The sequence below is a fragment of the Uranotaenia lowii genome, chromosome 3 (assembly GCF_029784155.1).
Source record: "Uranotaenia lowii strain MFRU-FL chromosome 3, ASM2978415v1, whole genome shotgun sequence".
NCBI lineage: Eukaryota > Metazoa > Arthropoda > Insecta > Diptera > Culicidae > Uranotaenia > Uranotaenia lowii.
The window spans coordinates 348,499,978-348,514,592 of NC_073693.1; the positions used below are offsets into that span (position 1 = coordinate 348,499,978).

Here is a 14,615-nt window from a genome sequence, read left to right on the forward strand (position 1 = left end):
AATCGCTAAAAATGTCATTCTAAATTCTTGTGAAATCACCAAGATGTGAACTGCCAAAAAGAAGAGTCTATTTTTGAAATCAAATTATTATTGAACGAAACATACTGAAGAAATTTATGCAGTACATCGCCGATTTGTTTTACGAAGTACAGTTTCTGTATGCTGAGAAAAGGCTTTCAATAATCGATTTCCCTTCTTTTCCCCAGGACGATGAACCGCCCGAAATCTGCGTGGTCGAGGGAGTTTTTTCCCTGCAAACGCTCACCCCCACCCAACCGATGCCGGCCATCGACGAGCTGGACAGCAAGTTCGCCGAACTGGTTGAGGAACTGGATCTCACGGCCCCCAATAAAGCGGCCATGCTTAGTCTGCCGCCGCAGAAGAAGTGGCAAATCTACTGCTCCCGGAAGAGTCCCCTGGATGCTGCGACCGGTCCGAACGGGGCACCCCTTCCGGGAGCAACTCTTCCACCGACACCGGAACACTACATCGAACGACTGAAGGATATGGCGGTGCAGCTGAAGGCCTCGTCACCGGATGAATCTCCGACGCACGAGTACAGTCCGAAGATCGAATCACACACGGCGTTGTTCGATGCGCTGAAGACGGCTCTACGGACTTCGGCCCATAGTTTTGTGATCCGGTTCATTGAGCTGCAGGGACTGCCGGCTCTGCTGGAACTGCTACAGGCACTCGATATTCGGGTGGCCAATAGTCCCCTCCACACTAGTCTCATCGGGTGCATCAAGGCGTTGATGAACAACTCGGTTAGTTTACTGTACAATTTCCAAGCCTTGAATACTGTACTGAAAGATTTTTTCCTAATTTTAGACGGGTCGTTCTCACGTGCTGGCCCATCCCACCGGAATCGATACCATCGCGAGGTCACTGGCAGCGGACAACATCAAAACCAAAATCGCAGCTCTGGAAATCCTCGGAGCGGTGTGTTTGGTTCCCGGAGGTCACAAGAAGGTTCTGACGGCGATGCTGAATTATCAGGAATACGCTGCAGAGCGGGCGCGATTTCAGGGTATCGTAAATGATCTGGACAAATCGACCGGAGCCTATCGGGACGACGTGAATCTCAAAACGGCGATTATGTCGTTTATCAACGCCGTCTTGAACTATGGACCGGGACAGGAGAATTTGGAGTTCCGACTTCATCTGAGGTATGAATTCCTCATGTTGGGCATTCAACCGGTGATCGATAAGCTGAGGAAGCACGAGAATGAGACGTTAAATCGGCATCTGGACTTCTTCGAGATGGTAAGAAACGAAGACGAGAAGGAGTTGGCGCGGAAGTTCAACCATGAACATGTGGATACGAAGAGTGCTACGGCAATGTTTGAACTCCTCCGAAGGAAGTTGAGCCATTCAACGGCCTACCCTCATTTGTTGAGTTTGCTGGAGCACATGCTTTTGCTACCGGGAGGCGGTGCCAATGCCCAACACTGGTTGATGTTCGATCGGATAGTTCAGCAGATCGTTCTTCAGCAGGAAGAACGACCCTCGAGCGAAATTGATCCCGATCACCAGGACAAAACGTCAGAGTCTTCCATGAAACTGCAAGACCCAGACATCGCCCCACTTCAGATAGAAGTTAAGAAAATAGTCAAACTGCTCGTTAAAGAGGAAGAACTAGTCGCCGCTCGAACACGAGCCGATGATCTGGAAAAGGAAAACACAGAAATTACAGCCAAGCTAGCCAAAAAGGAACAAGAACTGGACCAACGGACGCAAGAGAAGGAAGACATGGAAACTTCACTGGCTCGAATGCGCGAAAGACTGGAAAAGGAGAGCGCAAACCATTCGCAAGCCGTCCAACGGGCTGTCAACGCCGAAATGCGTATCGAAGACCTGCAGCATCGATTCCTGAGCGAACAGCAGGAACGGATACGCTTGGAACGACTTGTTACCGAAGGTAGCATACCGGACGATCAGAAGGTTGCCGGCCTACAGGGATGCAATGGAGCCGTATCGCCACCTCCTCCACCACCTCCAAGCAAACTTCCACCTCCGCCACCTCCACCGATGATGATGATGGCTGCTCCACCTCCTCCGCCCGCTCCCGGTGGCATTCCGAAACCATTCGCCAATCCCAACCTCGCCAACAATCATCCCGCACCCCCGAAAATGGAAGCCCCCAAGAAGAATGTCCCCCAGTCGGCCAACCCGTTGAAGAGCTTCAACTGGTCCAAGCTGCCCGACTCGAAGCTACAGGGAACGGTCTGGAGCGAGCTGGACGATAGCAAGTGGTACAACACCATCGAGATGGAGTCGATCGACAAACTGTTCTCGGCCTACCAGAAGAATGGCGTCGCGGTAAGTGGTAGCTTTTTTCTGAGTAGTTTGTGTCTCCAATGGGGTGGCCCTTAACTGTAAACTTTGGACTTTCTACTCGTGATTCTGAACCGAGGAATACAAATGAAGGGAGACATGTAAACGGCACTGTTTTTCAACCTTGAATTTGGAATCTCGTCGACTCTAGATTTAATACTGTAGATTTTTGACTCATTTGCTGTTCCCTATTGTTATTGATGAATGATTTTTACAGAAACCCTGAAAATGCTGTGTACGTCCTTCGTCATACCACGGCAGATAGGCTATCACAGTGATGACACTTGACACTCGACTCTTGGCTTGAGATCTAGGTTTAAGGAAGATTGACAAAAAAGGGTCACCCTATTTTTCATCCTTATATTTGTATAATTTCTGGCTTGTTAAAAAAATTTCATTTCACCCACCCTCTTCATACCACCAATACACATTAAGTATAAGTTGTCCCCTCTTGAGTTTGTTTTGAGTTCGACTAAAGCTGGCGAGACCACTAGTATAATTTTTCGTTCCAGAACGAGGGTTCGATTGAGGACCTGCGGCTCATCGGCAAACAGAAGACGAAGATCCTCTCGGTGATCGAGGGACGGCGGGCCCAGAACTGTACCATCCTGCTGAGCAAGCTCAAGATGAGCGACGAGGAGATTTCCAAGTATTCCAACTTGTTCTAAATTGAAATTTATCTTTTAAATTGAACACTCTCTAAAATAATAAATTTTTGTTTCTTTAAAGAGCGATCCTATCAATGGACTCAAACGAACAGCTTCCGATCGATATGGTTGAACAGCTGCTGAAGTTCACACCCTCGGCTGAAGAACGCGCCCTTCTCGACGAACATTCCGAAGATATCGATTCCCTGGCCCGGGCTGATCGGTTTCTGTACGAGATTTCCAAGTAAGCTCCTCCGTGATCTGGTCCATCAATCCTATCCCTAACATTGATTCTCTTTTTCGTAGAATTCCTCACAACGAGCAACGGCTTCGTAGTCTACACTACAAGAAACGGTTCCTGCTGACAGTCAACGACCTGTCGCCGAGGATCGCCAGCGTTATGGAAGCCTCCCGGGAAGTCGCGAGATCTCGACGACTACGAAAACTCCTGGAACTGGTTCTAGCCCTCGGTAACTACATGAACCGGGGAGCTCGAGGCAACGCGTCCGGTTTCCGGCTATCGTCCCTCAATCGGCTAGCCGATACCAAGAGCAGTGCCGTCAAAGGAACCACCCTGCTGCACTACCTGGTGCAGATCGTCGAGAAGAAGTTCAAGGACATTCTGCTCCTGGAGGATGATTTGCCTCACGTTAAGGAGGCGTCGAAGGTTTCGCTCGGTGAAATGGAGAAGGACATCTCGATGCTGCGGGCTGGATTGGCGGAAGTGAATCGTGAGATCGAGTTCCACCGAAGTAGTGGGGCACAGCAGCCTGGTGACCGGTTCCTGCCGGTGATGCGTGAATTCCACGCCCAAGCGTCGGTGCGGTTTTCCGAACTGGAAGATCAGTTCCAAGATATGAAGACTAGGTAAGACTGGTGTAACATTCAACAAAAGTAGGAAGACCTGATTTTAATGTTTTTCAACAGATTTGACCGAGCAGTTCGGCTGTTTGGGGAAGATGGAGCAGTTGTTCAACCCGATGAGTTCTTCGGAATCTTCGACGGGTTCCTGACGGCGCTTATCGAAGCCAAGCAGGACAACGAGAACTTCCGCAAGCGGCAGGAGGAAGAGGATCGGCGGGCTAAGCAGGAAGCTGAGGTGAGTACATCTAGCTACAACTCATTCCAATGTTGACAAATTTTTATAGGATGCCAAACTTCGTGACATGGAGTTCGTTGTTGATGGGAATGAGAAATTCGCGCCCGCCACAGTATTCCCTCCCGTAAGATTTTTTAGCCACAGTCACGGCAGATTGAGATACTACTCGGCTCCGAATAGTTTCTCCCTTTCTCCTTGCTGAGGCAAATCAGTAGCTGACAACTTTTAATCCACACCACACACGTAAAGTCCAGTTTAGTGTTATAATGCGCCCTAAACTCGCGCTGATTTCGAATTTTTGAGTCATAGTCTTGAAGTATGGGGTTTCAACAGAGTTCAAGAAAAAATACGTCTTGGGAGTTATAAGTTGTATTTGCGAATGATTGAAAAACTTAAGAGCTAATGACATTGGAGCATCTTCATTGCTGTGATTAGTTTCACCTTGATATCGGCCTACTCCAACACTCCTCCTCCCCGGTCGGCTGATTCTAATCCAACGTCAATCGCCAACTTCTTGAGTCGTGTAGTCAAAAGGGGTTTGGTCAATATATCGGCTACCATGTCTTTAGTCGGGCAATAGACGACGTCGATCTCCTTCTTCTGCTTGAGGTGGTCTCGAACGAATTCATATTTTTTAGCGATGTGCTGAACTTATCATTGATATTGAGACAACTCTGGTTGTCCTCGTTGATTATAACATCTCCATGCTCATCCATGTCGGCCAACAAGCGGGTCAGCCAGATTGCTTCCTGTGACGCCTCGGATAATGCTATGAATTTGGCCTCCGTTGTGGATAAGGAAGCGCACGCTTGCTTCCTGCCGCTCCAGCTTATGGTACCTCCGCAAAACTTGAAGACTTGGCCGCTATTGGATTTCCGGTCTTCAATGTTCTCAGCAAAATCCGCGTCTGCATATGCTATCAATTCGGACCTATCTCCAGCTCTGCTCAATCGAAGACGATAGTGGCCGGTTCCCTTCAGGTAGCGGATTACCCTTTTGACCACGTTCCAAACTCCTTGCGTGGGGCAGCTGGTGACTCAGAACGGACACCGATGCTGATATGTCCGGTCGGGTGTTGACTGAAAGATAGAGAAGTTAACCAAATACCTTCTGGTACGCTTGATTATAGGACAACGGAGCATCCTTCCTTTCCTGCTTGATATATCCCGGATCAAACGGAATTTTGGAGTCCTTGACATCCGCCATACCCGTGTCTCGAATGATTTGATCGATGTACTGCTGCTACCTTCCGATAGAGACATGGATCCGCTTTGCAGAGCTGGAACCCCTGATTGTAAAGCGTGGAATACAGCTTGGAATTCCATGCCCGGATGTGGACATCGCTTCTGCCTAGAAGCACTTCGGACGACCGGCTTCGAAGAGTACACACCAGGCAGAGAATCCAAAAATCGTTATCATCCGATAAAATTTGACGATCTAAACACCCGTGAGAGAGATTTTCATCCGCAAACACACTAGACCAGCACTTATTAATATCAATTTTGCTCTCGATAAGTTGTGCATTCCGATGACGGGTGTATTTCCTGGGAAGCCCCATCACATCAAAAACGAATGAAACTCTCTTATCCATGTTAACCGCTCAGTTTAGCCACACGTTGCAAAGCTGGGTGGGAGCTCTCCTTCTTCATTTTGTCGCTCCGACAATTTCTTTGGGCCCGGCTAGTAAAACTACCAAAATGAGCGTGGCGACGAACGTGCTATAAATTCTTGTTCACGAACGAGAGAAAATATCTCACTATTCTGCATGAAGCAAAGAGCGCGGAGAGTCAGGATGGACCGTGCAAAACGCGTTGTCCTCTCTGACTCCTCTCCGGTTCCTTTTAGGGCAATTCCTCTTCGTTGTGTGACTTCTGTTCATGATTACTTCTCGGTCGGGTTTGAGAATTGTGTTGGACCTTCCGGTAGTTCTTGGTAACGAGTGCTGAACCTGCCGCTGGATCCGTATTCTTGAAGCATCTTGGTTTTGATGAGATCGCCTTTGATCTCAATGCCGGAATTTGAGATCGCCATTACCATAGGACGATACTCGGAAGGAAGGTCAGCAAGCAGCAATGCTCCAACCCATTCGTGGCTGACGTCGAATCCGATGCATCGCAGTTGGTGGGACGTTGATATGATTCGATTAACGTACTCGGCCATCGAACCACAGTTCGTGTTAATCATGTTTCTGAGCAAACCAACCTTGCGTTCCGTGCCGGATTCTTCAAACGCTCTCTCCAGATTCGACCAGACCTCATGTGTAGTTCGGCTTCCTGAACGTGCACATAATTAACCGGATCCAAGAGCAGAACTATCTTCGCCTTCGCCTTGCGATCTTTGCTAGGATCAATCATTGGTCTCGCACCGGTAGCAGTTACGGTAGGCTTTACCACATCCCACAGCTCCTTCAATTCGAGGTATGTACGCATGACAAACTTCCAACTGGACCAGTTATTGCGCCCTGTTCGCCTTTGGATTCCGGGTAGACTTGAGATTGAAGCGCTCGGACCATCACCGCCGCCAGAACTTCCAATTGCAGAAAACATCTTCGATTCTTCAAATCTTCCTGACTGAGCCCATAACCTCCGAAGTATGGGGTTTCAACAGAGTTCAAGAAAAAATACTGTTCGGGCACGGCCGACGGGGGCGTTCGGATTTCGGGGTATTTCTTCCCGTCTCTCGTCGACGGCATCCACCAGCAGCAGGAAGGTACGGTCAGTCGACACTTAGCACACAACAGCTGTTCACCCGTTCGGGGGGAGATTTTGTTTGCACCTTTTTGATGTTGATTGTATGGATTACCACCACAATTGGATTGCACTTATGTTGCCACTACTTATTTAACCCGATTTCGGATGTATTATAGAGGTAAGTCGCTTGGTCGGACTTAATTATAAACTTTATTGGGAACAAATTAAAATGCCGTGCGTTCAATTCAACTTTTTGATCTTTTCTAAACTAATTAAAATGGCTTACATACTATTGTGTGAACTCTCTCCGCGATGTTCGCTATGTTGCGAGAGAGAGTTGATCTTATGCTAAGGTACGATCACAAATAATGGTGTTTACGAGCAAATGGATTAAAGTGTCAAGTGAACATAGATTAAGACACATATTAAACAATAAGAACATTGTTCATGACCGGTGCAGTACCGATCAAATACGTTTTGGAAGTTTGAAGTTGTATCTGCGAATGATTAATTTGATTGCGGTATAAGAAAAGTTCAGATACCGGTATTTCGATAGCAACTTACTATCCTCTTCAGTGAGCGTTTTCGGTTGATGAATGGGTATCGTTTCCCTCCCTTATATTATCCCAGTTGGGTAAGCTTCTAATAGGTAGCAAAAAGCTCCGAATGCTCGGCAGTTGTATCGTTGTCTTTTTTGGGTCTACCTACCTCTTTTGGGCGTTGCCTGGTAGTGCTTCATTATTATTTACCCGATTCTGGGTATTATCAGGTAAATTACTGAATTTCTTTTTACCTAAGAATTTGAACAACCAAGTGTGACCTGGTCCGATGTCTCCATTTAAGAGATGAAATGCATTTTGGTTGAAAACTTCAATGCTTTCAGCAACATTCAATTTAAGCGAATTGCTATTCAAAGGCCAAACCAGGGGTACATTTTCTCGATCAAGAGTGACCAGATTCACATTTGTGTAATACTTCTGCAGATTTAGGATTCTGTGAAGGAAGGTTTTTCTTCTTTGAGTCAGATCTGTTCCTCGAATCTATCTACACGGTAACCAAAGTTACTCGAATCTGTATAAAAATCCATACACTTTCAAGAAAAGTGTCTCCACTTAGTTTTAACTTTGAGCGTTATACTCACAGTGTGTGCAAAGAGCTTTTATACAGTTTCGAGCTTTTAGTCAGTTAGCCAATTCTGTATATTTTGATATAGGGATGGGCAAGCGTATATGATCAGTTCATCTGCAGATGTAAACAAAAATTGTGGATAGAAAAATAAGTAAGAAAATAATGCGTCAGGCAACGAAAGAACTTTATTAATTCATTTCATTTGTTTAAGGAATCAGTTTGCTGAGAGTTCCTGCTGTGTTTCTCGGTTCGATTTATAATTTCTCCGACTCATCCGAATTGCAAGAGGACCAATGCTTAGAAGTGCAGGAGGAAAGCTAGCTTCTTTTAATGTCGGAAAGTTTTGATCCCGGTGTACCTTGTATCGGGCTGGGGAACGCAACAATAAACGACAAAACACTCCGGATCTGGACACTTCCAGCACATTCGGCATTAGTGAGCTTTCTGATGTCAACTCTGGGATGAACGATAAGCGCCGCTCCGTCATGTACTGGCAAATTGCAACGGAGCGGGAAACAGTTTACTGTGCAGCATCTTTCCATAATGATCAGAAGATGCATAACAACCGGCAAGGCTCAAATTAGAATGTCCTAATTTCCGATAGGAATCCACTTCATAATGGTTTAGTTAACATCTGGAAAGAAGGTTGAAATTATTTCATCAAGTAAATATATTAGACAGTTATTATGTTAAAAATGTGCACTTAAATTTCGTTAAAAGTTCATGTAACTAAAAAATAAATAAAATGTTTATTTCAATAGAATAAGAAAGCATTATTCTTGAGACGTTACAATTAAGATCTAATATATATATTTTTTTTTAACTGTTAAAAAAAAATATATATATATTTTTTAAGTAAGATTCGAGTTTATAACAAGTTAATGTTATTGGTTGTGTGTGGTTGATCTTTATCAGCATAATAAATCGCAATTGGAATAATTGCTTAGTTAGGGTTTTCAATCGAATTGAAAAGTCGTTATATATCATTGTTAAAATATATTCTTCAATTTATTACACTGATGTTTTACAAATGTATCATACATGTGATAATATAGAATATAGAAAATTAATTGTCGTTTTAAATATTAAAAAAAACTTGTTATTGAGTACCCATTTAAAAACTATAGGTCTTTCTGCAATACATTTTTTTTTTGTTATCAATTCTTACTATTTTGCCTGTGTTTTCTATTTCATAGCTATTAGACACTTTCACAAAGCTCATATTTAACAATAATTTCTGGTCCGAAACGGATTTCTGATTCAGTTTCCTGGGACGTAGTTGAATTTCAGAATTGATAAATGGTATAATTTGAGATTCATATTTTTAGAATGTGATATGATTTTTGACTTAACTTAAAAAAAAATAAAAATTTCATACCTGTTCAATGATCCAAACATTCAAAGCGTAACTTTCATTCCAAATTTAAAGGCAATCCGGCAATCTGGAGACAAACATAATGACCTCCTCCAATGTCGTCAGATCGAAAACTTGAGCACTATAAACTGCCGATCCAACTGTTCCCGGATCTTGCCGGCTCTCTTAGGACAACTCAAATCCGTTCTCATTAGTTTAAAATTATTCTCGATATTTCGGCTCCGGAGTGTTAGCCAGCTGAACATCTAAAATGAAAACTATTTTAGGGGTGGAACAATTTCGAATACTTCTAAAAGCTTTCCTCCAAATCAGACGCGACGGATGTTTTTGCCTTTACTTACATTTTCGTTAACAACTTTCGAACGAGGGCAAAAAAAAAACCAGCGAATAAATCATTCAAACTGACTAAACTAAATGCTTTTACCGGCTATCGAATGCCAAATTCCAAAAAATACTTGCACCAAACTTTTCGACGGCGCTGCGCAAAATGTTTTGACATCCCCTTTCTGCATAATTACAACAACAGCAAACTATTTATACAGAGCTCAATAATCAAGTTTAAGTTCGGATTTGTATATCGGCAACCCAAAGTTACCCAAAATTGAATTGCGAATAAACAAATTTTGAACAACAATCGATAAGTTATGCTGAAGGTGTAATTGCAATACATTTTATGTATAACTCGATTTTTCAGTGTATCAGTTTCCTTTTGGTTTGGCCAATGTACACCTTATCACAGTCGGTACAACTGGTTTTGAACACATCAGATCTATGAAGGAGATCTACTGGGTCTTTAGTCGATCCTAAGATGGATTTTATTTGCTTATTTGAGCTAGTGAACACTAGCTCAATATAAAATTTTGTCAACTTTTGTCGTAATTCAAGTGCGTTGACACTGTTGAATTCCATGGATCTTCGTTGAAACTCCTTCTAAATGGAAGTTTAAGTAGTGAAAGATTTTTCTTTTTTTTCCTCAGGATGGCTTGAATGGATCTACACAGGTATGCATTTTCATTAGCCGTTTGGAAAATATATTGAAGCTCCTTTTCTCTTCCTTCAGTTGAAAGAGGAATGGAGTTCATTCGATGGATCATGTGGTGGAGGTACTCAACATTACCCTCATGGTATTCGTTGGCTTTCCATAAATTTCGAATTGGAATAGGCCTTAATCTCTTTTCACCAGAAAATCCAGGAAAGGTGTTTTCCTGTCTTCTTCTATTTCGCAAGTGAATTTGATATTCTTCAAGAAAATCTTCGTTTACTACATACACAAAAAATGTCATCGATGTATCTCCAAGGTTTTTCGGGTAATAAATTTTGATTTTCAAGAGTCGTTTCCAAATGAGCCATAAACAATTCACACAAGAATGGAGACAGAGGGTTTCCCATTGGTGCCCCCTTTGTTTGTCTATAGATCGAATCTCTAAATTTGAAGAAAGTTTGTCCCATACACAAGTCCACCAATTTCTTGTAGTTTTTTACTTTGAGTTCCCAAATGCTCCCATTGTGTTGTTGAAGAAACCAATTTTCTCACAGATTAGAAGCTTTTTTAACGGGAACACTTGGAAACAAAGCTGAAACTTCAAAAGAAACCATGATCTCGTCTTCTTCGACAATACCTCCCGACGCTTGAAGTTGGTTGACGAATTCAAGTGTGTTGGTAATTGATCTTGTTTTAATTGAATTTATTTTATTGAAAGGCTTGCTTGGTAGATTCGCCTCTCTCTCGTTTTAAAGGGTTTCGGCGTCCTTTTAACACGTTCGTCGCCACGCTCATTTTGGTTGTTTTACTTGCCGGGCCCAAAGAAAATCTCTGAGCAAGAAAGCAACCAGGGAGAACTCCACTATTTGTAACGTGTGGCTAAACTGAGCGGCTAACTTGAGTGAGAGAGCGTCACATGCTTTTTGATGTGACGAGGCCTCCCAGGAAATACACCCGTCGTCACCCGAATGTGGGTGTCATGGCGACGAACGTGTTAAACTCGTCCAATAGCCACTTTTTTCGGTGGGCACGTTCACACCCAATATTTTTATTTATTTAACAATCTTTGCAGATGCTCCCAATAATTTATAGAAATCAAACTATCCTTTTCTAGATTTGAAAACAGATTTCCAAATATTAAAATCAAATTCACTAGTAACTTCATTAAATCTAACACAATATACATCTAAAAGATTGTTTTGACCGTATTGAGTTCGAAGATGAGAGAGTCTCAGCAATTCCTGGGATCGGGTAGTTCTTAGAGGAGCATTAAACGGTAGAAGTGATAACAGTTTTGGACAATCCACGTTATTCTGCAACATGTCGAAAATGAAGAGTCGTTGTAAGAATACGTGCCTTGATGCGTCGGTAGACTTAGTAGCAAGCAACGTTGTTTGTAAGGCGGAAGTTTAAGGGCGTAGTTTCAAGGTAGGTCGTTTACAAGGCGTAGAGCGTATCTGACGAAGCATCGTTGTACTCTCTCTATTTTTTCGATTGACCGCCTGATATGGTTCCCAAATTTGCACTCCAAATTCGAGAATGCTACGCACAAGAGCACAATACAGTGATTTCCGACTGTAGAAGTCACTAAAAAACTGCGAAACTTTTGGCTACTGTCGTGTAAATGTGCTGGGAGAAGTTGAGCTTGTTGTCTAAAGTGATACCAAGGACGACCGATGTGTGGTTCAAGTTAGTCGTTGGCGTTTTGTACTCGAAAGTGATGGGACTTCGTTTTCAAGCGAACGTGATGGTAGTGTACAGGTAGCACCTTTGTCTGCTGCGGCTTAACTTACCGTGAGAAAAGCACTTCTGGTCCGTCCGGCGTCTAAAATGCGAAAGAGGACGAGTTCGGTCGAATGTCACTCTCGTGGACTGTTTGGTCCATTAGTGTGCGTGTGTCGTATGAGGAATATGTTGCAGGGTTCGATGTCATGTTTATGTCACAGCAGGGGTGTATCGCATCCACACATCTCCCTTTCCCTCCCATGAAAAATAAAAGGTTTCATTTGAGTGTGTAGAGGTCAACTCCATATCATTTGATGACGTTCTGGTAAACTGCCGGGTGGGAAAATCGGGCCCTATTCGTTTTCTGATCGACTCCGGGGCCGATGCCAACATAATCGGAGGTTCGGACTGGAAAATTTTTAAAACACAATACCAGCAGGGTTTGGCACATCTTGAAATCACGCAAGATGTAATAACTCAGGAGCTGCGTGCATACGCAAACCGTGAGCCTATGCTGATCGAAAGTGCATTTCGAGCAACTGTTGAAGTTATTGGAAGTTCTAAACCGATAGTGCAAGCAGATTTCCTAGTCGTCAGTGAGGGTAGGCAATCTTTACTTGGGCGATCAACCGCTGGAGAAATGAACCTGCTGAGGGTAGGCCTTTCTGTAAACAACTGCGATGTTAGTAACTTGAAAATTTTCCCGAAGATGCCGGGTGTGATTGTAAAATTTAGCATTGATCGGTCCGTACCACCTGAGAAAAATGCTTACTATAATGTACCATCTGCATACCGCGAAGATGCCAGACGGCGACTACAGGAAATGGAAAATCAAGGGATCATTGAGCGAGTCATTGGGGCACCCAACTGGATCAGCGGTATGTCTGCCGTTCCGAAGGGCAAAAATGACTTCAGGCTTGTGAATATGCGGTCGGCTAATAAAGCTATATAAAGAGGGAGTATTTTCGACTCCCCTTAGTGAATGAAATGAAAATAAAGTTGCATGGTGCTAAGATATTCACGAAGCTTGATCTTACCAGTGCTTACTATCACTTGGAATTAAGTAAGGACTCCCGAGATTTGACCACCTTTCTGACGGAGAACGGGATGTACCGTTTCACTCGGCTAATGTTCGGGGTCAATTGCGCTCCTGAAATATTCCAGAGGGAAATGTCCCGCATCCTCGGGAATGAGAAGAATGTCATAACCTACATTGACGACGTGCTTATCTTTGCGGATTCTATCAAGCAACTTAGAACGAACACCTGCCGGGTACTTAAGATTTTGCGCTTAAATAACCTGACGCTTAATAGCGCCAAATGCGAATATGAGAGGACTCGCATCAAGTTCCTCGGACATGAGCTGGACGAGCATGGCTTCCATGTGGATGAAGCGAAGATTAAAGATATAAAAAACTTTCGCCCTCCGACAACAAGCTCTGAATTCCGCAGTTTCCTGGGCCTGGCTGCCTTTTTAAGTCCGCATATCAACAATTTTAGTGAGTTAACGAGCCCCCTTTGGGCAGCGTGTTCAGGGAAAACTTGGACTTGGGGAACCCAACAACAGAAGGCGTTTGAAGATGTCATGTTTATGTCACAGCAGGGGTGTATCGCATCCACACAGGTAGTACATTTGGTAATATTCGGAGTCATGCCGTTTTGTGTCCGGAAAACTTTGAGGTCGTCGGCGTACAGCAGTTTTTCTGACTTAAGAGTAGCATTGAAATCGTTGATGAAGAGAAGAAATATCAGAGGTCCCAGGTCCCCGGCCTATGAGATGCGGGGTTATCCAATTGCAGAGCCAATCAGGAAACCCCAATCGCCGCAACAGCCAAATCATGCGATACCCTGTCGAAAGCCTTACTTAGATCTACGTACACGGCGTCACCTTTTTTACGTTTGTCAAGCCTGTCAACTAATTTCGATACGTACGTCATGATTTTGGTGGTCGTCGATCTTCTTTTCATGAACCCATGTTGATCTTCAGAGATTGTCTATCGCACAGTTTTGTCAAACACATCATAAACGAGCGAGACTCTCAAAAATTTTCGGAAAACAGCTCAGAATCGATATTCCGCAATAATTTACAGCTCAGTGTATGTTTCCAGCTTTATGAATTGGAGTAATTGAAGCAGTCTTCCAGATCCGGGGAAATACAGCCTCCTCTAGCTATTTATCTCCCTCATCTCATTCCCTGGTTTGTGAATCTTCGGTAAACCTTTGATTCTAGGGACGATATGGGTGGACACTTTCAAGACGATTGGCGCAAACCCCAAGATAAGCCCGCAGTCCTTTAACGTTTCATGCGTCGGACGTCGGGATTCGTAAGTAAGTAAGTTGGCAAGTCTGTTGTCTCTTGAGCCGATGTCCGCGAGTTCGAGCCCAAGAGTAAACATCGAACACAGTTGTACCGGATAAGTTTTTCAATAACGATCCGCCAACTGCAACGTTGATAAAGTCGCGAATGCCATAAAAATGGTAAAACGACTATAATCGAAACAAAAAAAAAATTAACGTTTCATCCACATCCTTGACCATCTCCGGTAGTGGGTCCTCTTCGAACTCGGTACGATCCTTCGTCGATTTTGGCCTGTATCAACCAGTACTAATCCGTTTTGTCCATGAAGACCACC

The 14,615-nt window shown here is 43.9% G+C and overlaps 1 protein-coding gene across 5 annotated transcripts in view; it reads left to right on the forward strand.

Annotated features, from left to right (window-relative positions):
* LOC129758650 (disheveled-associated activator of morphogenesis 1-like) overlaps nucleotides 1-14,615 on the forward strand; it is a 284,874-nt gene that overhangs the window by 266,894 nt on the left and 3,365 nt on the right. For 3 of the 5 annotated variants that reach the window (XM_055756210.1, XM_055756211.1, XM_055756212.1), the window contains 6 exons: nucleotides 207-767; nucleotides 832-2,322; nucleotides 2,832-2,986; nucleotides 3,067-3,228; nucleotides 3,291-3,851; nucleotides 3,912-4,083. In XM_055756210.1, coding sequence (XP_055612185.1) covers nucleotides 207-767; nucleotides 832-2,322; nucleotides 2,832-2,986; nucleotides 3,067-3,228; nucleotides 3,291-3,851; nucleotides 3,912-4,083 — 3,102 coding nt within the window. Of the gene's footprint in view, nucleotides 1-5; nucleotides 147-206; nucleotides 768-831; nucleotides 2,323-2,831; nucleotides 2,987-3,066; nucleotides 3,229-3,290; nucleotides 3,852-3,911; nucleotides 4,084-14,615 lie in introns of those variants that run through there. The other 2 variants (XM_055756214.1, XM_055756213.1) reach the window with 2 other exon arrangements.